The sequence below is a fragment of the Branchiostoma floridae genome, chromosome 1 (assembly GCF_000003815.2).
Source record: "Branchiostoma floridae strain S238N-H82 chromosome 1, Bfl_VNyyK, whole genome shotgun sequence".
Taxonomy (NCBI): Eukaryota; Metazoa; Chordata; class Leptocardii; order Amphioxiformes; family Branchiostomatidae; genus Branchiostoma; species Branchiostoma floridae.
The window spans coordinates 7,926,137-7,953,080 of record NC_049979.1 but is presented as its reverse complement, the minus strand read 5'-3'; the positions used below and the strand labels follow the sequence as shown (position 1 = coordinate 7,953,080).

The 26,944-nt window shown below is 40.7% G+C and overlaps 1 protein-coding gene across 2 annotated transcripts in view; it reads left to right on the top strand.

The window, feature by feature from the left end:
• Nucleotides 1-26,944, top strand: part of LOC118424528 (son of sevenless homolog 2-like) — a 34,464-nt gene that overhangs the window by 4,829 nt on the left and 2,691 nt on the right. Inside the window, exons 2-29 of one of the 2 annotated variants that reach the window (XM_035833120.1) lie at nucleotides 81-280; nucleotides 1,150-1,207; nucleotides 2,893-2,976; nucleotides 5,208-5,288; nucleotides 5,564-5,665; nucleotides 6,208-6,315; nucleotides 6,906-7,049; nucleotides 7,689-7,799; nucleotides 8,158-8,256; nucleotides 8,629-8,679; nucleotides 9,218-9,294; nucleotides 9,685-9,815; nucleotides 10,223-10,408; nucleotides 10,915-11,032; nucleotides 11,331-11,342; nucleotides 11,894-11,977; nucleotides 12,305-12,435; nucleotides 12,714-12,918; nucleotides 16,039-16,195; nucleotides 17,002-17,103; nucleotides 17,642-17,697; nucleotides 17,912-18,011; nucleotides 18,494-18,583; nucleotides 19,966-20,058; nucleotides 20,423-20,540; nucleotides 21,876-22,048; nucleotides 25,820-25,936; nucleotides 26,555-26,840. In XM_035833120.1, coding sequence (XP_035689013.1) covers nucleotides 81-280; nucleotides 1,150-1,207; nucleotides 2,893-2,976; nucleotides 5,208-5,288; nucleotides 5,564-5,665; nucleotides 6,208-6,315; nucleotides 6,906-7,049; nucleotides 7,689-7,799; nucleotides 8,158-8,256; nucleotides 8,629-8,679; nucleotides 9,218-9,294; nucleotides 9,685-9,815; nucleotides 10,223-10,408; nucleotides 10,915-11,032; nucleotides 11,331-11,342; nucleotides 11,894-11,977; nucleotides 12,305-12,435; nucleotides 12,714-12,918; nucleotides 16,039-16,195; nucleotides 17,002-17,103; nucleotides 17,642-17,697; nucleotides 17,912-18,011; nucleotides 18,494-18,583; nucleotides 19,966-20,058; nucleotides 20,423-20,540; nucleotides 21,876-22,048; nucleotides 25,820-25,936; nucleotides 26,555-26,840 — 3,274 coding nt within the window. The remainder of the gene's footprint in view (nucleotides 1-80; nucleotides 281-1,149; nucleotides 1,208-2,892; nucleotides 2,977-5,207; nucleotides 5,289-5,563; nucleotides 5,666-6,207; nucleotides 6,316-6,905; nucleotides 7,050-7,688; nucleotides 7,800-8,157; nucleotides 8,257-8,628; nucleotides 8,680-9,217; nucleotides 9,295-9,684; nucleotides 9,816-10,222; nucleotides 10,409-10,914; nucleotides 11,033-11,330; nucleotides 11,343-11,893; nucleotides 11,978-12,304; nucleotides 12,436-12,713; nucleotides 12,919-16,038; nucleotides 16,196-17,001; nucleotides 17,104-17,641; nucleotides 17,698-17,911; nucleotides 18,012-18,493; nucleotides 18,584-19,965; nucleotides 20,059-20,422; nucleotides 20,541-21,875; nucleotides 22,049-25,819; nucleotides 25,937-26,554; nucleotides 26,841-26,944) is intronic. The other variant, XM_035833128.1, reaches the window with a different exon arrangement.

Here is a 26,944-nt window from a genome sequence, read left to right as displayed (position 1 = left end):
AAGTTCCACTCTAGGAAAGTACAAATTTTTGAACAGATCAATCCTAGGTTGGTGACTCTGGTGTTTGTTTATTACTACAGGTGCAGCAGCAGGTGCACCCCCACCTGACGGCGCGTGACGATGCTCTGGAGTACATCGAGGGTTTGATCCTGCAGCTGCTGGGGATGCTGTGCTCCTGTCATCCTCACACGGTCCAGGATGTGGAGGAGAGGGTCCAGCGCACCTTTCCTCATCCTATCGACAAGTGGGCCATCGGTGATGCACAGTCAGCACTGGACAGGTGGGGATACTGATTTATCCACAATGAAGCTATGTGCATTTCATACTCAGTCAGGTTTTTTACCTTCGCTAGAAGGTTATGTTTTCTGTAGCATATGTGTGTGTGTCACTTTGTTTGTAATTATATGTGTGTATAGTCAACCAGTATAACTTCAGAATGCGTAGATGGATTGTCTTGATATTCGATATGTGGGTAGGTCTTGATGAGACTTTGAAAGGATTAGATTTTGGGTTCCCTAGCAGCTTGCTATGGTACTGCAGCGGAACAAGTTTTGTAAAATTCACTTGTTCTATCGTGCAGGTACATAAAACGAATAGCCCGAACCAACTTACTACTTCAAGTACTTGCCTTAAATCTAAATGGTGTTTTTCTATGTATTTTCACTTCCAGCAATTCTTTTATTATTGGCTCTATTTTTCTGAGTTGTCTAATGCTTGATTCCATGACGGTGTAAAGTGACTAGTATCAAATCTCACTCGTGGAAAAATCGTACTTGAGTGCGGTAGGACATGTGCTTGCCCGGTCAGCACTTTCACTTGCCCGGGACAATCCGGCTAGTGGACTTGTCCAACCCTGTCCCTGCTCAATCTGATTCTGAATTTTATGCATTTCAGATAACCTGCGCCCTTGGGTAAGGGGACACATGCCCGTTTTCCCTTCCCTAGAAGAAGCCTAGTCACTTTTACATGGTTTTGACACATGTAAAACATGAACCAGGCTTAATGTCCTTTGATTAGTTTTTGGTAGATGCTGCAAAAAGATTCTTTACTTGATCAAAGTTATTGAACATGTTCATCTCCTGCAACTGTGATTTGCTCACGACTATCAGTAAAACTATTAAGTTTATATGTTTGTTTTTTTCCCGACAGGTACAAGAAGAAGTCACCACTCGTATTGCCTCATGACAAAATCCACCCACTGCTCAAGGTACCGTCTACTTCTCCTCTTTTTGTACATTTCTCCAATGTGTATGGTTTCATTAATTTTGTTTCATACAGAAGAAAACCAATGTAATCATTAGAGTCCTCTGAAATAATGTTTTGTAGACCTATAGAAAAATAAGAATCAAAATGATGTCTCAAATGAAGCTGAAAATAGTAGGCAACTAAATGCTATAAAAAGTATTAGCCACTTAGCCTGCACTTGAATTTAGAAATTCTCCAAACTCCAGACAAGGTATTTTCTTATTATTATTTATTAAAAGCTTTATTTCTTACTATTTTGTATCTCAGTATGTACCCCATTGATCTGCAGGAGAGAGTGCTTTATCCAGTACAGTCCGTTTCATGTTGAAAGGTCATCACCTTTCAGACAGACCCATTTCCAACCTGCTACAAGGTTATATATGTATTCATGACTGTAGAATGTCAGGCAGATAGACATGCTGCACAGATGTGGAGTTAGCTTGGCTTTGCACATGCGCTGAAGGTATTGGGGACTCCTTCTGTGATATCGTGTAAATACCTCTGAGCTGTTGTGGGTGATTTACATGATATCAGGAAGAAGCCTTTCTATGACCATAAAATTCCCCTTTATATGGGGAAAAAGCTGTTGCCGTCCCAATATCACCAGTCCTGATATACAAAATTGGATGTTTAAAGTGAGTCTGAGGTACACTTAAAGGACTACGTGCCAGTTGTACAACTTTTTACTCGCACAACATTATAGGAAAGAGACTTTCCTGTATAACCATACTAGCAAACAAAAAAGATACCATTGATTGCTGGCTCTTTCTTCCCTAGGGTGTATACATCTTTGTGATTTGGACAAACTTAAACCATAACTTTTTAACAATGATAAAGGTCATTTTGGAAGCCTTGTTAAATTTGTGTAGCATTGATAACAGCTGATTTTCCATAGCTGGCACAAGAAATAGGTCTTCTCCTTAGCAAACTCACCTCTTTCCTCGTAACCTAACCATTAATTCATTAATTCATCGTTAATGGCTTAAAATGCAGGTTTGTCCTTGATGTGCTGAAATACTAAACTAAAGCATAAATCACACTGTATTGTGCCAAAGAAACTCAGATGCAGGACGTCTTTGCTGCTCAACACTTGCGTTGTGGTAGACTATCCTGTTTATCTAATGCTTATCATTGTATAGCTCTACATTTATCGAATAAATGGGTCCCTACTGAATTTTATTATGACAGTAGCTTCCGCTTAACGATACTTATAGGAAGTAATACATCTTCTATACTGTTTGTGTCTGTGTGGCGCAATGGCTAGAGCGTTGGAATCGGAATCAGTAGGTCCCGAGTTCGATAGTCGCCATGCCCCTACCTCCATGAAGGTGGATTGACGCCCACCGAGCCTCACGACTAATCTGTCAAAAGGGGTACCAAAAACATGGATGGATTTGGTCCGCCTGTGTGTCAACATCTGCACATTTGCCACTAAGACCCGTAAATTTATTTATTTTTTACTGTTTGTGAGGCGGTAATGCTGAAAAGCATCGTCCATTGCTTTCTGTGCTGGTATAATGTATCAAGTATTTGGGGTTTAATTCTACAATTTTGTGTGGTATTCTCAACATCAACTGCACGCCCTGGACATCTTTAAAAGAGCCCGGTTAATTGTGACTGAGAGCCAGAATGTTGTTGTCCCCACAGGAGGTGCTGGGGTACACGGTTGACAAGCAGGTGTCCCTGTACGTCGTGGCTGTGCTGGAGTACATCTCTGCTGATATTCTAAAGGTATGCTGCATTTGTTTATTTATTTATAGCATGTACTATTTATAGGACAGGTGTTTATGAGAAACGATTGTTTTAACTGTAGTAGCTCTGGCTTAGACTTATCAACCGGCAGCATGATTACTTTGCTGATGTGTCTTATCCATTAATTCTATGTCTATCTTCGGGTTTTGTTGCAAAAATAGGCAACTTTGAAGTAAAGATTGCAATGGAGCCCCCCTAGTGTGTGTGTCCTTGGAGATCTATTTTTGGTAACAATGGTTATAAATGGAATGCATTGCTATGCCAAAACTTAAGTAATAACATTGCTAGGGAATGCCATGTGGATCAAAATTGACTTTTTACTTCTTTCTTTGTCTTACACTTGCATTGTAAAATTGTATATGTTTTATTGGCTTTCTGTTGTTGGAGGATGATAAAACACTGTCTTTTCCTATTTTAAACCTTTGAAAGCTCAAAACGGCCAGCAGGCTGCTTTTCATTGAGGTCATGTGAGGGAAGAGGCAAGGGTCAGACAAAATAATATATACAGATTACATTATTTTAAGGTGCCCCCAGAGTGTCCCAGCGTGGGTCTGGGGGCACGTAGGGGTTACTATCTTTTCAACCCTGTAGCGTAGGCATTTTTCATCCTACTACAACGAAACTTGGACACAACTTACAAAAGTATATGTACATAACATCCATCAAGTTATATTTAAGGAAATAGTCAAAGGTTTGAATAAAATTACGGCCGAATCTCAACTTCCGGTTTCAAAGACTGCCGTCCGTTTGTCTTAAAGTTATTTAAAAACACATCAAAATACTGCCAAAATGATGGTCACTAGCAGTTATGTGAACACAAAGTTAAGGTTGTTAGTAATATTTGTTCACCAAATCACATATATGACGAAGATATTACCGAAATATGCTTTTTTTTCATACAAATTATCTGGGAGTCGTGTGGTCCCCAGGAATGGTACAGCCCATAAACTCAATACATACAACCAGGCACACACCCCTCCCCCAGCATATGGCACTTCCAAATATGGTGTCACACGAACGTATGCCGTGAATTAATCTTACAAAAAAAGGAATACTATTGGTTTCCGACGATTCCCGAAGTCAGATGAGATGCAAAAGTCATCATATCCCTGTCAATCAATGTCCCAGGGGGTCCCCATGCTCCCGGGCCGGCCCGGAGCCTGGCCGATTGAAAACACATGGCGCGTCTTTTAGACGTATCATGTTGTCTTGCTTTGGCTTGAAAAGATGCAGTAAAAAGACGAAAATGGTCACAAATATGCACTTAAATACAAAATAATATTCTTGAATATTTGTTGGAACATGAGTTTGCTCCATATATGGGCCAAATTAACAAACTTTTGAGATAAGAAAGGACTGTTTACTGATTAAACAATGTATTCTCCCTACAGTGGACAGATCCATTTTGGCTATGTAGAAAGGTGGATGATGTTTTGTGGAAGTATGGAAATATTACGGTTACCGTATCAGGGCAATAGCTGGCAGCAATTTATGTTTCTTCAATGTATTTTCTTATCATAGTTGAAGTAAAAAAGTACAGATATATCGAAGGATTTCCTACTTTTAAAACAACTGTAACTATTCACCTTCCTCAAAAAATAGGAAAGGCCGAGTCAAATATGAAATGATGTAGGAACGGGAAGGCAAAGATACTATATAAAAAAATCACTGGTGGGCACTGTCGTTAGAACTGGTCGACTTCTTTATCTGAACTTCTTTGCACACTTTTCTGTCACTTTGATTCTGTCATTTAACCAGTTTTGACTTACAAATGTGCTGTCCAAACCTTGGCCCAAACATGGCCTGTCCCAGGAGAGGGGTCAGGTTAATGTAGAGCTTATCCACCTCCATGGCTTATCAGATCTCCACCCAGGGGGCATTGACTTACTCCACCCCTTCGGATAGACTCGGAAATCGTTCTGCATGAGTAACTCTGAGTGTCTTGCCTAGCCTTAAGTCCAAATGAGTCTTATAAGTCTATTCGCATAATTTTACATACATTACACAAAACATAATAGTGAGAGCTGCTTCATCCCTTTTGATGTATCTGGTGAACAGAGCGTCATTTTGAGCAGTATTGTATGTTTTAGAGATTGCAGAATTGTCAATTTTGCTGATAGAGATACCGATGGCAGCAGTTAATTTTAAGATATCCCTTTAAAAGACTATTGTCAATAATGTAGTCCGACTGACATGACCGATTTCTGCAGTTGGCAGGTAACTATGTGAAGAACATCCGGCACAGGGAAATGTCATGTCAGGACATCAAGGTGGCCATGTGTGCTGACAAGGTAAGGGTGCTCATATGCACATTTGGGACTGTCCTCTGTTTCTTCGTGAAGATTATCTTTCAGATTGTTAGATTGGTCAGTAGTCTGCGACTGTGACATTTGAATTGATGGAATGTATTAGATAATTTAGAATCAACTTTGAAAGGTAATCTCCCCCACACACATACACACTCAATACAATAAAATCTCTCAAAAAATTGGTGCAGAAAGGAAGAAGTTAGATTTCTTTTTGTGTTGTACTGATGACAATGTTTCCAATTCCCCATCCTCCTCAGGTTCTGATGGACATGTTCCACCAAGATGAGGACATGAGCCTGTCCAACGTGGAGGAGGAACCACCGCCCATCCGCAGGGGGTCCCTGTCGTTTGAGGAGCAGGTGAGATCTGGTTGTGCCATCCTGATCTTGTGTGATGTTGAGGCCACACGAATTTAATTCATTGGTTTTCAGAATTGCCCCTTCCTATTCCCCCCCCCCCCAAAAAAAAATTCAGCACACTTCCCATTATGGAAGTTTTAAGCTATTCAACAATTGTCCAGTATAGAGGACTTTTAATGATTCACAACAACTTGGTGCAGCTACTATACAGTGATATTATATGTTTTTTTAAAGCTACAACCCTGAAACGTTATGTTATGTTGTGTAAGGCCTTATCTTTACCCAAGACTTTTTGAAAAATTTTTAAATTATCTTTTTTTCCCATGTCGTCCCATATTTTTTTATGCAGGGCTCCACTGCAAAGCAGTGCAATAGCACTGAGTTGGACAACCCTGGGTAAAGATGACATAAATGAAATAAATAGATAAATAAAAGCAACAAGGCAAATTGTTGTAGTTTGGTTTTGAAAAAAAGGTATAAGTTTAATTGTAGAGCCATGATGAAGCAAGGAGGCCTGACCAATGTGTTCTGTCCATCCCCAGGTGAAGGAACTGATCATGGAGGAGACTCAGTACATCAGGGACCTCAACATGATCATCAAGGTCTTCAGGGATCCCATGGCTGTCAACTCCAAACTCTTCTCAGAGCAGGTCTGTACTGTACAGTATTGATTGATTGATTGATCGATTGATTGATTGATGATCAATGACAACTGGCAAATATGTAAACTGTACTTCAATCAGTCATATTTTATATTAAAATTGTTATACGAACTCTAATCCAGCAGATGGCTTAAGCATCCAAAGAAAGTTAAAAATACACAGTATGAACTCTCAGAAAGTAACATATAGATAAAGATAGAATGTCCGAGTTCGATAGTCCCCATGCCCCTGCCTCCATCAAGGTGGGGTGACGCCCACTATTCACAGAAATTAAGTAAACAAAGCTTAAATACAAACAGCAGGCCAGTACAAATATGAATTAGATCAAACATTTAGATAGTAGAAAATCAGAACAACAGCAATGGGGTCAGGTGCATACTCTCAGCTAAAACAATTCACAACCATGATGGCTTGTGTAATAAGTAAGCTAGTGTATAACTCTAACTGTGCCTGTCCCTGCAGGATCTGGATCAGATCTTCAGTAACATCCTGGACGTCCATAAGACAAAACAATTCACAACCTGGTGTGATTAGTAAGCTGTATAAGTGTATAACTCTAACTGTGCCTGTTCCTTCAGGATCTGGATCAGATCTTCAGTAACATCCTGGATGTCCATGAGCTGTCCATCACCTTCCTGGGGCTGCTGGAGGACACCATGGAGATGACAGATGAGAACAACCCTGCTGCTGCGGCCGGGGGCTGCTTCGAGGAGATGGCAGAGGTGGGTTTGTTTGTTTGTTTGTTAGTTTTATTTGGATCTCTACTAGTGATATATTTTACCACTATTCTTTTCTGGAGTCCGTAACAATTCATATGCAATAAAATGGAACATACTAGCAACCAACAAAACTTATGAAATTAGTGAACAGAAAAGTAACAAAATCAACTAAGGTAAAGTGAACGTGACTGATCAGAGGTCAGCATAAAATGTCAGAACCATTATCTGGGTTTTGTATGCAGAAGATGAATAGAAAACATGATTGACTTGAATAAACTGTAGGTGCCATCATAGTGGGGATACTCATTCACTCTATGCCTAGTTTTTGAAGATATTAGAGGACAGTCTGTCTTTTTGTATTATAGTGCAGTTATATTCAATTTGGATATGGTACTTCAGTATGACTGCTCACTTTGCTTTTTATATGTTGAAATTTTTTACACATGAAGACATGTATCAATATCTGAGTGTATTGTTGGTAGATTTGATTCTCTGAGCTGTCCTTTGTGCTGAAAAGGAGGTAGCTTTCAGCTCAGTCACAGACACACTTCTTATCTGATTTACTTGGTATCTGGTCTATCACTGGTGAAAGATCAATGCAGCAACCTTTATCTGACCTTGCCTGTGTGCCCCCCTCCCCAGTCTGCAGAGTTCGATGTGTACCTGACCTATGCCCAGGACATGATGAGTCCGGCCAGCAGACAGAGGCACAGTCAAGTCCTGATCAAACCTAAAGTTGCCCTGTTTTTTCAGGTAATACAAGATGTTCTTAGCCTAGCCTAGTTTGTTTGTATTTTGATTACTAGTATATACCTGGTAAAAGGCCTCAATTTTGTGCACCGTAGTAAAGAAGACTTCAAAACGTAAGCAATGAGATATTTTGTTCAGAGTGTCTGGACTGCAGGCACATTTCTCTCTCACAAAATTTGGAAGAGCTTCAAATTTTACAGTGGTTGAAAATGATCTAGACAACTGTACACTAGTTTGTGATTTGTCCATAACTGAGACTAGCTGCTGGATACCATTCTGTGTGAACACCAATGGATAACACTATTCACACCTCTGCAATACTATGAATAATACATCGTGAACTCTGTTGTGTTTTCTTCAGTCTGTAAGTCAAGGCTTTAAGGAGGCTGTTCAGTATGTCCTGCCCAAGCTGCTGCTAGAACCCATCTACCATTGTCTGCACTACTTTGAGGTTATAAAGGTAGGTGGAAATTTTCTTTACCTTTTTAAGAGGGCAATTCTTTGGAACTGACAGTCTATTTTTGTAAAAATTCAAATGATAGTGAAAGGCAAAACTAGCTTGATTTTCTAATGTTGACCGAGTTATCATATTTAATTGAGCCACTAGATGTAAAGGGCAAAACAATAGCATGGTAACTTAAAAGTTCATAACATGCTGATATAGTGTTAACTGAGGATGTGGTACATACAATGTCATCTGAGAAGAAGTACTAAATAGTTAGTGTTAACTCATCCCTAAATGATGATGATATATTATCTCCCTAGAGAGATGTAATGTTTGTGATACCGGAACTTCCCACACCTACTGACCAGTCTGTTTTGTGTTCTATAGCTACTATTGAAGACCTGTCCAGACGAGGAGGATAAAGAAAGCCTGGAACAGGTATGTACTGTCCTGCACTATGTTGTTCATGTCCTCAAACCCCTGTCACGCAGCACGAGAAACAATTGTCTGACGAGCTTCAAATAACATTTTCGGCAGTAAAATGCTTGGTGTTCTTTCTGTCATTGTGCAGTTTTTAGAAATCGGCTGATGGGCAGGTTCCAGACCCCGGTCCAATGCCATGGGGTAGTTTTCAGGTGAAAATGTGCTTGTGTCTCTGGTGAGATTTGGTGACCTCTTGTTGATCAACAGGTTCAGCCGAAGCTACTCCACAGTGTGACCGGTGGTTTAAGACTGATATCTGCATCATGTAAACCTGTACTTTATAGACTAACATCCGACATTTGCCATGGGATGCCACGTGAAAGAATGCTTGTCACTGTTTTTGGTGGTACCATTATATAACAATTCTGGATGAAAATTTTGATACCACATGCTAGAAGCACCATCATTTTTATCACTGTATCACTTTATGACTGTGTATGGGCTTTTGTATTTTTTAAAGTAATGTGTTTTTTTTATGTTCTGTTTTCACCAGGCACACGGTACACTCAGACCACTTCAGCTGCAACTAGAAAGAATATGTGAAGGGAAGTTGCCAAAAAGAAAACCAGGGTAAGTGTGGAGTTCCAGTGTCTACTTTTTGGATTTTTGATATGATTGATTTGATTTTTTGATTCAGATTGAAAGTAATACAACTACAGGGTCTCTGTCAACAATTGCTGGTACCGTGTCTCGTACTGATTAACCTTAACAGCTAATGACATTAAGATCCATGCCCAGGTATCAGGTAACAAGACATTTTACCTGAACAATATTATCCTATTAGCATTTTTTTCGTTTGAATATATGATCATTGCATTCAAAGCATAGAACATACATGAAAAGATTTTATTTACCATGGCTTTGTGTTTTGAGATTGACTAAAAGATTAACAGATTTCTTGTTGACCTTGATTGTCATATCTTATGTGGATGAAAACTTGACTTGATGCTGTATTTTCAGGGACTACTCCATCAGATTCCAGAGAAGGCCGGGGAATAGATCGTCACTAGCCAAACTGAATGAGATTCAGAAGAGCATTGATGGGTGGGAGGGCAAAGACATAGGGCAAAGCTGCAATGAGTTCATCATGGGTGAGAAAATGAGAGAGTTTCCCATTCTGTGTCTGCTGTAGAAAAATGTGACTATGGACATGTGTAACAACTGTCTCAGATAGACAGTATGCTAGAGCTGGTAAAACTGTTGAAGTACTTTGTCTCTTACCCTTGGGCCGACCAAATAATTAACAAAAGATTTACAGAATCATTGAGTCAGCAGTACATCTGACAAAATTGGCACAGTCATTATGGTAGTCACAATGTCATATATGAATTCAAAGTAGTCCTTTTCAGACAATACTGATCTAAATTCAATAGGAGTAGCAAGTTTAGAGAATTGTGATATGTGAGAATCATGTTACCACCTATACCATGACCACATGGCCAATGTCTTACATCTATTAATACATGTAGATGATGTGCTAACTATCCCTCATTTATAGATGGACAACTAGGAATGTTTAGCAAGAACAGGACGACAGACAGACATGTGTTCCTGTTCGACGGCCTGATTCTGGCGTGCAAGCCGAACCAGCGCCGTTCTGTCACGGGCAACGCCACGGAGTACCGGTTAAAGGAGACCTTCTTCATGAGGAAAATAGTCATCAATGACAAGGAGGACAGCGATGGTGGGTCACTGTCTTGTCAGCATTGAGACTTATCATCTACTTAAGCTATTTATCAAAAGTCCTCTCTACAGAAGATGGTGCATAGGGCAGTGTCCATCTCTGTTTCTTTAGTCCTGAGCCACACATGCAACTTTTGTGCAATAACCATAGCCATACTCTTTCCCATATGCTGAGTGCTAAACAGTATGGAAGCTCAACTGGGGATCAAACTCATGACCTACCAAATACAAAGCAAAAACTCTTCTCACTTGGCTTTTAAACTGGTTTCAGTCTTCCCTGGAAGTATGCAATGCTCTCTAGTCACTTTTTTACCTGTTCTATGGCTCTTTTTAGGCAAAATGTTTTTAAAAGTTGTGTTTAAATCTTACACAACCATGCATCTGTTGAAGGAAATCAGGCAAATTATGTTCAATTACATTGTACATTGTATTTGCTTACTGTATGTTGTAAAAGTTCACGTATACAAAGTGTGTATTTATGATTTATGTCTCTTTCTTTTTAATCAGAACTAAAACATGCCTTTGAGATTGTGGCCAGAGACCAGCCAAACACAATCTTCTTTGCCAAAAATGAGGATGAGAAGAACAACTGGATGGCTGCACTCATCACTCTGCACTGTAGAAGGTGAGTAAAATCAGAACAAAGAGGAAGGCAAAGCTGCTATCAGCCAATTTGTAATATGAACTGGTATTTTCTTGTACCAAGTTGCTGTCCTTTTTCTTGCATACTCTGCTTCATCATTTCTCTGTTTTAATTCACTCCTCTGTTCCTGTTTTCTTCTGTTTTCTACTATTGACTTGTAATTTATCTCTGCTGATATCCTCACCTCACCCCACCCCATGTGTTACCTCGTTCCCTGTTCCTCTGATATGACCATGGTGCTTTTCTCACTGTACACCTGTGTGTGTCTCCTGTGTGACAGTGCACCATACAGGTACTCCTAATGTTCCTCTCCATACCACCTTAATGTTGCAGCCATTTGCAAACTTCTTAAGGAAACCTGCTTGGGTTCCTGTTCAAATTTTCAAGATGAAGATGTGAATTGACTAGCATACGTACATTCAACTAGTATAATGAGAAATGATGCAGCTGGATTACTGTGAATGTTTCAATGGATTAAGTCTTTCATTTTTTTTAAGTATTGTGGATGAAGATATGGTGGAAATGATTTTGCTAGAAGCTTTCATATCCCATAGCTTTTGTGTTAACTTGAAGGCAAAATTGATGGATGCATGGCTGTTCCAATATCTTTGCTACAGCAGCCTCGTCATTTAAGGTGACTTACATCTCTCCTCATCTGTCTCTGTGTTCTGTTCTTCTTTTCTTTCTGCTTTGTGATGCTTTCCTTTTTCTGTGTTTTGTGGTGGGTTGCTGTTCAGTTCCCAATCTGTACACGTTATTTGAGCCTGTCATGGAGCATATCTACACCAATGTTTTACCATAGAACTCAGCTTGTGACATGCGTTTGTCCCTCTCTATGTACAGTACGCTGGAGAGAATGTTGGACAGCATACTCCTGGAGGAAGAAAAGAAACAACCCTTAAGATTACCAGACGAGTCTCAGTACAGGTGGGCATTATTTAGTTACAGATATCACTATGGTGGCAGAGGAAAGCATGTTGTAAAGTAAAGCTTTGGCAAGTCTTGTGGTGTTGTAAATGGCACATTTCTTGAATTCTATGATGACCGTTGTATAGACACCTTTATATAAGGCATATTTCTTAAACATGTTCTTTTGTTACGCTAAGGAACCTTCAGGACTGTCTAGTTGAAAGTCACAGAAACAAACCTCAGATCCTCATGTTTATCTTTTATGACTGATTTCCTAAAGGTTATTATGGTTGTAATTGCACCTACAAGTATGTGTATAGACATCTGTGTAATGTGTTGTTGCAGGTTTGCCATGGAAGACCGGCCAGACAACATTGTGTTTGAGGACAATCAGCAGTCCCTGGTGGGGGTCCCTGTCATCAAGGGCGGCTCACTCATCAAGCTCATAGAAAGACTCACATATCACATGTATGCAGGTGAGTTACTAAAGCTAGAAACAGGCCTGTGTCCTGTGTACTGTACCACACGCCATATCCAAAATGTCCAAAAACTTAACCCGGAGACAGTTCATATGGGCAGAATCAATTGAGTGGAAATAGAAGAGTAGCACACAGCATATGGTAAAAGAATATGTATAAGTGCCACAGTTTTGAAGTACCTGTTATGTGGAATGTAGGAAGTGATAGACACATGTAATTCAGAGTACTTCGTTCCTGCCTGTGAATGTTTATCCTCTGTCTCTTTGATTCTTCAGATCCTACCTTTGTCAGAACGTTCCTGACGACATACCGGTCCATAAGCAAGCCATGTGAGCTGCTAGACCTCCTTATAGAAAGATTTGAGATCCCCGACCCCCCTCCCACCCCAGAAGACCAGGCTGCTATCGACAGAGGAGAAGTGGTTGTCCGAGAGGACCTGAAGAGGTTTCGGAAAGAGTATGCTCAACCTGTGCAACTCAGGTCAGCAAACAGACAGTTTCATTCATGCACATGTTGAAAAAGCTTATTATAACTTACCTGTCTGATATACTTGCACCAATTACACAAGAAATCTATCATAAAAAGAAATAATTGAATGTATAGATTCTATGCAATGCACACGTGTTGTGGTACCCATCAATTTGGAAAAGTGTAGTCCAGACCTATACACATTATATCCTTCGTCCATTAAGACAGTAGACATGATTGTCACAAGGGAGAAAACAGAGCAAAGCTACATTTGAGTGGCTACATGTCAAAGAGAAACTTTAAGGCACTTTCTCCAGTTCCTACATCCCCCTACAGAATCAGCATTACCAAGAGTCGCGTAAAATGCTCTGAGTAAGGCCGTAACATTAGTGTGTTAAGGTCAGAACTTGTGCTGGAAATCCTGAGCCAGCACAAGTTCTGTTCCTGCTGATGCCTGAAATGTCGCGGTCAAATCCTCAAATTTTGAGGATTTGACCACGGCATTTCAGGCATCCCCAGCAAAAGAGAATGAAAAAGTCAAGGGAAATGGAAGGGATTTCTGGTTTGTGATTTAAATGTCTGCCTACAATGTGTATCTCTGGTTGCCAAGTTCGTGACTTTAAGTGCTCAGCACAATAGCTCCATCAAAGGAACACTACACCCACCAGCTGAGCTATCCACAGGCAAACAAAGGCAGCTTAAGACAACTTAATGGTCCCTGGCTTTAAAAAAAAAACTTCTCATGAAAGGAAGACCAATCCTAGGGTTTACAAGATTCAAGAATTCATAGAAAAGAAACTTAAAACATGAATATAAAAGTAAAACTGAAGTCAAAGCTCAAAATGATGGATTGAAAATGTCCATCAAAAGTCTTAAAGTTGTGCTTATAGAACCAGTTTGAATCTAGCTGTTTGCCCTTCTCTTGTACACTTTCACAGCAGAAAGAAGCAGTCGGTAGCACTATAATGGTTTCAAAAGTTACAATGTTCTCAAATTCATGGTTTGCAAAATTTCCACAGCAAAGAGAAATGTTCTGTTCAAGATCGTTAAATGTAAGCTTCAGCTTAAAGCCTTTCACATAAAGTGCTAGGCCATTGGTCTTCATCAGAAGATTCCCCTGTCAAAGCAACAGAGATGAGAGGGTACTGTAAATGCATTTATGTTTGCAAGGATTTGATTTTGCGGTAGCGTGAAAAAGGGCTTTTCCCGGTGGTTTTAAGTTCGTGGTAGCACCATGCACTGTAGTCTTTTACTGCCATGGAAAAATGTTTGCAGTGGTTTTAAGTTCGCGGTAAAGCGGCCACCGCAAAAGCCGTAAACATTAAACCACCGAAAAAGTCTCTGCTTTTACAGTAATTTAAATAGGGACCCCTGATGAGACAAAGATAGAGGGAGACTGTTGTACCCAGCTATTATCCTTATTACCCTTCCAGTACATTTGACAGCACGCAAAACCTTCCTGCCAGCTTTCCTGGGCAGTCCGCATCAAGACCTTACACTAGCCTCAGATTGGCTTGAACTGTTACAGGTCATTGGGTAACCTGGTGACCTGACCTATGACCCCATACATAGATTAGTGATTCTGAATAGTGAATAGTGTCTCAACTTCTCAATGTAATCTGTTTCAACCCTAACACCCATTGCCATAATACTGCTACTAATCATAATGCTGCCAAATGAATAAGCAATGAATTACTAACAGGAAAGAAAGGAACAACAGAGGATGTATAAAGGTACATAGCACCAGTCATTTGTGCTGTGTTTCTTTCTGGCGGTATTATGGAACCCCATCCCATCCACACGCCCATTCTCCGCACAATGCCGCAGTGTGTTACGATAGCAATATTAGGTTTTTATCAGGACAAGAGAGACAAAAAGGTAAACAAAAGAAGTGGCACGGGTAAGCAGTAACAGCAACATGTAACTGGGAAAAATGATGCATTGATCATTTGTCAAATTAGTATCTCTTGAGAAATTGCAGTAAAAATAGCAGTATTATGGTATTGAGTGTTAACAGAGGTAAAAGTCTCTTTTATTCAATCCTAAAAAGCACAACTCATCTCTGTGAAAGCAATCCAAGATTACTTTTATGAGCAGGAATTGTTCAAACGGAATAATTTCATTACCTTGAAGCTATGGTATGCCTGTTCTGTATGCAGAAATGGAGTCAATTACCAAAGCAGCTTTCCTGTGTGGTATTTGGAATCGTTTGTGGAGGATATTTATTTTGTTGCACCTTCACTTTTATATGCTGTATGCATGATAGGGCTCGAAATTCTTTTTTCTGCATACCTGCACTGGTGCATGTAACATTGAAAATTACATGCACCTGACAAATTTTACCTGCACCACTCTGAATTTAAGAAGTATGGATCATACTAAAATTGTTCAGGAACCATTGCTATGTTGTCTTTTATACCTAATAGGGGGTAACAGTCAATGCAGCTGACAACAATCTATATACACCTACATCACAGGACATTTACGTATAACACCCAGTACATGGACCAGTGCAGGTTAGGTGCAGGTAGACACCAGAAATGCACAGCTCCAATTTTACCTGCACTAACCTGCATATGCAGGTGGTATTTCGAGCCCTGCATGATAACAACTGTAAGGTAGATATCCCATTAAGCCTTGGTTATAAATCTGTGTAGTCCCTCGGGCACACTTTTCCTGCAACAGTAAAAAGTGATGCAGCTGCCTGGTGTGTCTTTTATGTTCGCACGTCTGTGGAACTTTCTACCCAGTGAAGTCACAGAGTCCACCACCGTCAGAATCTTCAAGGCCAAATGCAGAAACCACCTTTTTTCGAATCACTGACGTGTAAAAATTCTAAACCTTACAGACTTTCCAACCGTTCGATCTTTTCTCAATTATTGATTATATTTATGTTGATGATGATGATGATGTAATTTGTTTATTGTATAATTTACTGTTATTGTATGATGTACTGCTATTGTATATATTGATATTTCGTTGTAGGGCTTGTACATTGCAATAATTTGTATGATGTTGTATGTATCAGTGGTAGCCGCTACCAGCCTTGCTGCTGCCTGGCTGCCACTTGCCATGCATTGTTTTCATTGCCAATAAATGAACATGAACATGAAATATATGTGTTCTCTCCAGGGTTCTGAACGTGTTCCGCCACTGGGTAGACCACCACTTCTACGACTTTGAGCGGGACAAAGAGCTGTTGGACAAACTGATGGAGTTCATCGAGGGAGTCAAGGGCAAGACCATGAGGAAATGGGTGGACTCCATCACTAAGATAGTTCTGCGACAGGTGGGTGCTGTCTATCTCTGTCTGTTAGGCCACACCAATTTTATTTGTTGCTTATCAGATTTGACTGTCCATTTGAAAAAAAATAAAAAAATTAATCCGAAAAAAATGATACAGGTTTTGCTATCAAATGTTACCATTCAGAGCCACATACACATAATTTCAGTCTGAAAACAATGTCTTTCATTCAGAACATTAGCAAAAATCAAAGGAAGGGATTCATTGTAGACCTTTTGAAAAAAAATGTTTCATTTTTTTACCTGTCAGTCCAATTTTTTTCTGAAAAAATCCGAAAAGCAACACATAAATTTGGTGTGGCCTTATCATAATCTTGGGGGTGTTAAAAGAAATTCATCCTCTAGTATTTCTTATCATACATTTTATATATTGGGTCATTTCCAGATAAGCACATATCAGTTTCTTTAAGGTGAGTTATAGACAACCCAACTCTTCTTTCCAATCTTTCCACTATTATATAGGATGTATTAATTACAAGGACCAGAATTTTAGAGTATAGCAGTTCATCCAAGAAGTCAAGAGAGAGAGAACGAAAGTCGGAGCATTGAATCAGCTCTATTGCATGTAATTGCTAAATTATGCTTTGTATCAATTACTATAAAGCAATTTGTGTATTGAGGGTTATTATTTTAATCTCATAATGTCGAATTACATGTAGGTCATCAGGTGGCAAATTGGAGATCTAGAGTTGCTTTTCCGTCTGTACAATAATAAAAGGGACTACATTAGCTAGGAGTATATTCCTTTCTCCCTCCTTTTGCTGTGAATAATATATATTTTTTTCTTTGCAGACATCATGTGAAAATGTACCCAGGGAAATTACTTTTGAAAGAACCCCGCCCTCCATAGAATGGTATATAGCAAGGACACCCGACCAGTTTGAGCTACTCACTGTAAGTACTTGTTTATATCCTGTGGCTCAATATGTGCATCATAGTGTAGCCATGGTGCACACATATATTTGGCAAGCTTGGAATCAAGATTGACTGTTTGTATCAGTAAGACCACAGAATAAGACTGCTTGTTGTTGTTGTCTTTGTTGTACGTCTAATCTTAATAATACGCTTGACGTGGTATCTTGGTGCTGAGTAACACATGGTTTGTATTTGAGTAATTGTCTCTCTTGGTATTAAACTCTTGGTGCCTTGTGCTTGAGATTTGCTGGATGTGTTTTTAGGAGAATACGTTGAATCTGTGTGTACTCTCAATGTACTAGGAGAAGGCCACATCTGTTTGTTGATTTCCACTGAAAGACTGCTTGCAAACATTGATCTCAAGACAATCTGACATACAGTTTGTCTCAATGATCCAAGTCATGCTGATGACAATATCTCAAAATTAGCATAACTTACCATTTTCATCAACAGATATTTCTCCTTTATTGTCATATTTTCACAATTTCAACAAAAATATTTTTGCTGTTTTTTGCAGCTCCATCCAATAGAAATTGCCAGACAGTTGACGTTACTTGAGTTTGATTTGTACAGGTAAGTGGTCAAAATGTTACATTTTAAATATCAGTTTTGTCGGCTTCTGTTGCAGAATTTTTGCTAAAACGGTAAGCCTATTGTATGTACACTTGGCCAAATGGCATAGCCCTGGTCAGACAACTTAGTACATGTATATACTCACTGCAGCTTAAGATACTTGTGCTTAGGACATGTAAGGCTCAAGTTCATTTCTTAACATGTCCTTCCTCAGAGCTGTGAAGCCGTCCGAGTTGGTAGGAAGTGTCTGGACCAAGAAAGACAAGCACAAGACGTCACCCAACTTACTCAAGATGATCCATCACTCCACCTGTGTAAGCAACCAACATTTCTCAGACATTTTAAGTCTTACTGTAAACGTTGAAATTTTGTGGTAGTTTAATGTTGACGGTTTTGGAGGTGTCCTCTTCACTGACAACTTCAAACCTCTGAAAAAATACTTGGGCTGTCATCTGCCTGCTCACCATCATTTTAACTTTGACCTTAAAACCACTTTGCCGATACATTTTCTCTCTACCACAAAATTAAATAACCACAAACTTAAAGACATTTACAGTTTTCAATATTCCTCATTTTAGTTTTCATAAGATGAAGAAAGCAAAGAATGATTGAATTTGAAAATGAAGTTTTTATTTGTAACCAAGAAATGTTGAAATGTAGCCCGTTGCTCGCTAAGGGGCGTAACCAATTGTGATGTAGTGAAACTTACATGTATGCCAATGTTAGTTACAGCTCAACGTCACTAGATGAATTATCCAGGATTGACATTTAGTTATTCTTTACGTTCTGAAACCAGTTAACTAGATGGATGGAGAGGTGCATCGTGGAAGCTCGCAACATTGATGAAAGGGTGGCCATGCTGTCCAGAGTTATAGAAATCCTTATGGTAAGTTTGCTTTCCATCTTGCAAACCCTTATACGTCTTTTTAGCATGGTGGCATGATATTTTTTCGTCTATACCTCTGCCATTGTTCTTCAGGTTAATCTAGTGTATAATGCCCTCTGTTTTCTTCTGTATTTTCTTGTGTATCCTTCAATATTTTCATGGACATTTGTTTGAAAACAACTACAGTCAAACCTGTATTAGCGGCCACCTTTGCATAGCGACCACCTGCCCATAGTGGCCACTTTTTGTCGGTCCCTTGGATTCGTAATGATTAAGAGATAGGCTTAGCGGCCACCTGTCCAACGCGGCCACGGCCACACGATTTCCGGTCCCGCAGATACAAAAACACTGCCGATTACGGCCACGCGGACCGCTGGTCTATGTTTCGGCACGCGTTCGGCCATATGCAGCGGCCGTATCGTCACCCTACGCCGGATTTAAAACCTCTGTGATTTATTTTCAAAACAAAACTTCGTAAACTGGCGCTACCCATACCCGCTGACAAACGAGGTCATATAAGGTTAATAGACGACACCAATATTACGGAGGTAAATTGTGTTAAAGTTACGTTCTAATACACTATCGCTTAGGTTAATTTACATCACAAAAACTTTCTAAATAAATTGTTACAAAGACAAAATGATATGAACTTCAGACTATGGTGCATTTTACTCTTACATTTATTAAGAGATAAGTCTAAAATGACGAGACTTTTCTTGTGAGTACCACATTAGCATAATGGGTGAATCTGACGTGTGAACGCGAGCGGGAACACACGGACGGCGAAGTATCAAAGGATACAAGACGAAAGATCAAAGAAATATGACGATACCGGTCTCTTCACACAATATTAACTGTAGAACATTTAAAATTTTTATAGCTTTTGTTTTCTTAATACATATAGTGTAAAAATCATCGCAGTATATGTACAGTACTGTATTATGTGAATATAAATCAGTGGGTACTAAAACCATGTGTAACTTATTGCTTGTGGTCAATTAATTAGCATATTCTCTATAGTGGCCACCTCTCTATAGTGGCCAATTTCGACCAGTCCCTTGAGTGGCCGCTATAGACAGGTTTGACTGTATGTCTGTACTATCTCAACTATGTAGTATACTAGGTGTTACTTGCTTCTTCTTCTTCGTAATACAGGACAAAGTGCCTCGCGGCACATCACGTCCTTACTTAGTTGTAGTATGACGCAACAAGGTAATTTAGATTATTACTTGTCATAGTCACATGTATACATGTATGTAACATCCACCAAATATAAAAAGAATCTGTAGTAAATGCAGAAAGCTTAACTCTCAAAGAAAGCTGAACGAGGATGACATTTTGGGCAAAAAATAACCCCCTGTTTTGTTCTGCTGTAAACAAAGGTGTTCCAGGAGCTGAACAATTTTAACGGAGTCCTGGAGATTGTGAGCGCCCTTGAATCAGCTGCTGTACACAGGCTGGAACACACCTTTAAGGTGAGACTATCTGTACTACTCATTCATGTATCTGGCAACGTTTGTATGTGTGCATGTTGGGGATGCTAGTAAAGAGGACTAGGTAAATGAATGAATGAATGAAGACCTTTACTGTACAGTTTTGCCCAACCGAGCTAAGTACAGGTCACAACAAGTCAAGATATATACATATAAAAGTATCACAAATCTAGTCTAACACAAAAGTTCATCATTATATCCATAATCATTCTTCATGGAGTATTTTGGGTACAGTTGTAACAGGCTGTGATTATTTACTGGCAAATGTACAAATTTACAGTCAATAAGGCAATTTTTCTCAGATCAGTCATGTACACAATTCTTACCCTCCATAATCACCTTACAGCAAGTGTCTGAGAGGAAGCTGGCTGCCTTGGATGCTGCCAAGGAGTTAAATGCTGATCACTACAAGAAGTACACGGAGAAGCTTCGCTCCATCAACCCACCATGTGTGCCTTTTTTTGGTAGGTAGTCACATTTAGAAAATACAATCTCTATTACTGCACAGCAGTGTTCTAGCCGGCCCGAAATTTTTTCCGTCCCCTGAATTTTAGATGGAAATCCTGTCAAAGGCGCGGCAGTCCAAAGGGATCTGGGGCATGCTCACCATGAAAATCTAGACCCTCTGAAATGCTACTTTCTTTGTTTTGAGGGGTAAATTTTCCTGGTAGACTCAGCTTTGGTCAATCAATATCTTAACATGCTGATTTTTGTCCGTCACAGATCGAGGACGGAATGGGCAAAATTTTTTTTGTTCGTCCCCAGCAGCAAAATTCCGTTAGAAAGACAGATGCTGACTAGAACCCTGCGCAATTATGATGAGTGGTCTTGTTTCAGTCTTATTGAGTTTGTTGTGTTCCATCCCATGCCACTGTAAGAGCTGTGTCACTTGTTGTTTTCTTTGTTTGTGTCACATTCGAGTTTCACCCTTGGAAGACAAACATTAGTATGTACCCAGCACCATATAGTTAGTATTATGATAACTCATACATGATTGCCTATTTCATACATACAAATCAAATTGCTCCATACTCTGGCTATATCAAATTGAAAAGTGGAGTGCTTTAGAAGGTGAGCAATAGCTCTTTATGAGGAAGTCACTACAAATTACACTTTTGATATTCTCCTGCACCGTCCTTGACCGTCCTGTATGTGTGCTGATTGGATCAGAGTCCGCCCACAGTTCTCCCCCAGACTACTCCTACGCATGCCTGTGTACTTGCTGGAGAGTGTCCTAAATCTAATCTACATGATTACATATTCACCAACCACCTCCCTATGTTAGGAAATAGAACAGTTTGCAACTGCAATTTTTCACACCCACATAGTTCTTCAGCAGCCCCTATTCACACAGTAGACGCTAAAGAATGCTTCTTTTTACCTTTATTGCAACAATACCCCGCTTATTCCCATGATAGGGGGTATGTCAACGCATTTCCATTGCCCCTGTTCTATGATATGATGGACGTGGTGTTATTTTTACATCATGAGGTAGTGTTACTTCACCTTTGACTGTGGGTATTCTATATCTATTGCTTTTAAAAACATTTAGGTATTTAGTGATTTCAAGTTGACAAGCAGTGGTTTCGAATCACAATATTTTCATGATACTGCAGTTTGAAACCACCATCAATCTACTTGATATCCCTAAATACTCTTTTTGTAAGGATAATGGATATAGGTAACCCCATGGATAAAAGTGATATAACATTACAGAGTCAATTAAGATATTTTCTTGTACATGTCTTTGTGAAAAATAGGCAAAGTTTAACTATGATTTCACCACATTTCTTCCTCAGGCATGTACTTGACTAACATACTTAAGACGGAAGAAGGCAACCCAGACTTCCTCCCAAACTACCCTGAGGGGATCATCAACTTCAGCAAGAGAAGAAAAGTGGCTGAGATCACAGGGGAGATCCAGCAATACCAGAACCAACCCTACTGTCTAACTGTGGAGCAGGACATCAGGGTAGGTCTTCATAGGTGTAGGTTGGGGAGGGAGGGAGATCCAGCAATACCAGAACCAACCCTACTGTCTAACTGTGGAGCAGGACATCAGGGTAGGTCTTCATAGGTGTAGGTTGGGGAGGGAGGGAGATCCAGCAATACCAGAACCAACCCTACTGTCTAACTGTGGAGCAGGACATCGGGGTAGGTCTTCATAGGTGTAGGTTGGGGAGGGAGGGAGATCCAGCAATACCAGAACCAACCCTACTGTCTAACTGTGGAGCAGGACATCAGGGTAGGTCTTCATAGGTGTAGGTTGGGGAGGGAGGGAGATCCAGCAATACCAGAACCAACCCTACTGTCTAACTGTGGAGCAGGACATCAGGGTAGGTCGGCACAGAGGGGGGGGTGTCAAATCAGGGGAGTGTCAGCTTCAGGGGGGGGGTGTCGGCTCAGGGTGTGGGTCAACTCAGGGTGTGTGTCAGCTCAGGGGGGGGTGTCAGCTCAGGGGGGGGTGTCAGCTCAGGGTGTGTGTCAGCTCAGGGGGAGTGTCAGCTCAGGGGGGGTGTCAGCGGAGTATCACCTCAGGGGGAGTGTCAGGTCAGGGGGGCTGTCAGCTCAGAGGGTGTGTCAGCTCAGGGGGGGGGGGGGGCAGCGCAGGGGGAGTGTCTAACAGTACCTGAACCAGCCCAACTGTCTAACCGAGGAGCAGCACATCAGGGTAGGTCAGGACATGGGTAGGTCGGGAAGGATGGGGGTTCAGTACGGCATCAGGGCAGGTCATCACAGGAGGCAGGTCAGCACAGAGGGAAAGTTGGGAGGGGGGTCCAGCAGTATCAGAACCAGCATGACATCAGGGTAGGTTGGCACATGGGGAGGTTATTTGAGTAACTGTAATAATTGCTTGAGCAATGTTGCAGGCAATTTTGGTACAGAATTTTCAGTAACAGAGTAGTAATTGATGCCAACAGACTTTCAGTATAATTTAACCAGCTGATGCTGTACTGTGTGTCTGCAAAACTTATGTGTTAAGCTCGACAAGGGTGATTCACCTGGTTCACATGTATAAATAGCAGAGATATCTTTTTACCCTCTTAATCAGGCCTGATAGTTGAAAAAAATTCTTTCAGTGCATTGAGTTCACCAGTGCTGCAAATAATGTGTGGAATGTAGTGCATGCGTATGCTTCAAAACTACCAGCATATGCTCCTGTTTCAAGTTTAAAATGTAGGTATATGTGTATTAGGTTAACTTCTATTGTAGTAATACTGTAATAAGTTTGATATGCTGGTACATTTGCATAAGGCTTTTATGTCTGTGGTAGTTATACTTTGAAATGTTTGTCACTGCTTAATTTGAATAGATTCCTTGTCCTTATATATGAATGAAATTGAGATGAAAGCACATGTGTTTGAAACAATATGAGTATCATTATTATAGTTTGACAGTTCTAACGTTATGTGTGACTACTAGGTAGTGCAGGTATGTTTTAGCTGTAGGGGGATGAGACTCCTTGATCTTCTGATTGTGCCTCTGAAGTGCTTGTCATTGTTTAGCTATTGGAAATGCAGTGTCTCTGAAACGTCAAAAAAAAAAGTATTTGATGTAGAGTTTAGAGTAAGTTATACAATTACAGTTTCTATGACAAGTGGAGACAGTGTATAGATAGTGGATTTGAGATTGATAGTAGATATCGTCCCAGGACGTTGGTACGTGGGCTGGAAGCCTCCAACTTGACGTCATTCCAACACCCCCTTTCCGCTGGCGGAGACAATAAATTTGGGGAGTGAGAAGGGTGCGGTGGAAGTCTGAAGTAGGAGAAGATGGGCAAATTTCTGTCCTGCTCTTACGTTATTGTCTTAACCACTTTAGACATTTAAGGAAAAAAAGGCTCAGCGGTCTGGGGAAATATGATCTTGATTGCCCGCAGAATTACATTGAGTAATCAGGGATATAGTCTTTGTATTCCCTGAGCTTATCGTATATTCCATCATTTGATTTGAGTTGGGTAAAGCAGGCCCGCCCCCACACGACTGGAATCAAGGCTGAACATGGGCATGGCAGTCTCTGCTGCCTTCTGTGCCTCCAAACTACAGCATCTCTCCTGCCCCTGTACTTCCTGACTCCCCGGTGTGGGGTCAGGCACCGCCACGGACTCGACCCTGCGGATCAGGGGCTGGCGTCCCCGGGGTGGTGAGGAGGGAAGTGGTTATGATAGGCGATGTGCGCTGATGTCATTTGAAGAGGCGAGTGGATGATTGCGGCACACACGCCGCCCACACACTCCCACCCACATGCTGATAACCACTATAATTTCTTAATCCCTCTGACATCATTGGCTCTTCCTGTGATGCCTCCCTTCAATCCATCCACCCACCGATCATTACTTAGTCTGGCTAGTGACATTTCTCCTGCACCACTGGCTGCTTCGGATCTGTATTCGGGATTGTTTCACCTGATGTCAGAGTCTAAATGATTGGAGTTAGTCTCCGGGCCGCTGGCAGTGTTGGTATGGGGCATCGTCATCCCAAGTGTCAGCCAAACGTAGGTCATCTGTGCCAATTTAGTATTTAACAAGGTTGATTTAGAAAGTCTACACTTAAGCTTACTGGTAATACGATTTGATCTCAAGGGTAACAGCGGGTTGGACGTCCCAAGCATGAAGTGAGTTGAGTATTCTGTGCTGATTTGTGCAGGGTTAAAAGATAGGCACGCAAAGTCCACATTCAAGAAAAGGCAGTTCTGAAGCGGTAATGTCTGCTTCTCCAGATTTAGATTCAGATTAAAAATGTCCTCAGTTTCTGCTATGTGACAAACCCAAAGTTTGAGTTGTTCTTGTAGCATGTACTGATGTCAATTTAATTACCGGTAGGATCAGTCTGGAAGGTAGAAGATGTACAAGTATAGAAAATTACTCAGCCTGCAAGAGTGCTCAATATGATGATTATTGTTTGTCAGGCGTACAAGATTTGAACAGTGTACTCATTCTATTTACCACCTGTCATCTATCTCATGAAATTCTATTTACAAAATTGCTTGTGGCAAAATGAGACTGAACATAGTATCAAGCGGAAACAATTTATTCCAATGATCTGTGTCATCAACAGTGATTTGACTACTGAACAAAATGTCAACTGCAAATGCCCATACTGAAGTCTGCCTGTGCTGTCTCATGACATAAAGATATTGATCATTTCTCTACCTAAATCTGTGTGTATTGCATTTTTTTTACAAGTCAGTTCTGTAGGTGACCTTATGTGAGTAATTGCACAAAAGGATTGCCTGTTGAATATGTATGAGCCTTGTTCCGGATGTTATTGATTTGTTCCAGCGGAAGTCCGGAAGTAGGCGGGATGAGTCACTCACACGTTACAGATAATTGTGCTTTCATAACAACCTTTAAAGGCTGCCGCCGCAGCACTGTATGACTTCAGACGGTCTGGTTGGAGCTACGGGGCCTCTGGTTTCCTACATCATGTTGAAGCTAGGAATTATTCCTTGCTGTGTGGTACCCGTACCACTTCTCCCAGGCCGACGGACAGATGGGGTGAGGTGGCAATGGTACAAGCTGTGATTTCACAGTGTTTAGTGATGTTTGTGGGAGACGTTTGCCAGATTTGCTTTAGCAGAGATTATGTATACCGGTAAGTGGTTCAGTGAATGTATGCTTTATTACTAATCGGATGTCTACCCACACCCACATATACGCTGTACTATAATGTGTAAGGATTCAGTTAGTTTATTCAGCAATCATCTAGCTCTCTTGTTGACTCTGTCGTCTTTTGTTCCTCAGAGATTCTTTGAGAATCTGGATCCCCTTGAAGGAAGGACGGAGCATGAGTTTGAAGATTACCTGTACAAGCAGTCCCTTGAGATTGAGCCCAGAAACGCTAAGCAGCCCCCGAAATATGTAAGTGGTTTTATCTATGATGTTGACCTTGTAGCATGAGATTGAGGTGAAAATTTTGTTGCGAAATTTTTCTAGTGTAGTTAAGCCTTTTTTGTGTGTTTTTTCCTACTGTCATTACATTACCTTTGCTTTCTTGCTGTCAATGTATTCACAGAATTTTTTGTCATTTGACCCTGGTAGAATTTTCAAGATGCTTATTTTCAGTTTCTTGATTTTTAGAGTTGACTAGTCTTAAACAAGTTTTTGTCTGATGCTTTGTGAGATGCTATAGAAAAACACTGGAGGTAATGCTAGTCCACCTTTATCCTTTGGGTAACCTATATCCGTTGCTTTTTAAAACAGGGTATTTGGGCATATCACGTTGACGAATGTTAGTTTCAAACTATCACTTGTCGACTTGATGTGCCTAAATACCCCGTTTGCAACGGATATAGGTTACCCAATGGATAAAGGTGAACTTGCGTTATAATTCAGTTTGGCCTTTAACAAGGGTTCATTTGAAATTACATGTTTTTGCTCATGTACAGAAATTTTCTTTTCAAAGGATCCAGCAAAATCAGAAATCTTTCTTGAATTTTCTCTGTTTTATAATGTCTCCCATATTTTGTTCACATTTAGCAAAGGAAAACAGACTACCCTCTAAAAACCCCGGGAATCAAGCCCAGCTCCTCCCGGCACATGTCCGTGTCCGGTACCCTGCGCGGCGGAAACCTGGTCCCTCTGGACAAGGAGCCCAGATCCTTCCGCTACCACGAGGTCCACGACGATGACGCGGGAGGGTCCACCACGCCGCACGTCAACACCCCCCCGTCCCCACGCACGCCCCTGACTCCGCCCTCCAACACTGGCTTTGACCACAGCGTGTTCGCCTCGGTACAGATCCCGCCAACAGGACCAGCTCAAAGTAAGCCCAGCGTCCACTCTACTAGTCCTGCTCTGCCATTGTAAGATCTGCTTTCATTTACATAACAACATATCAGCAGCAGAAAACAAGGTACCGTAGTTGTG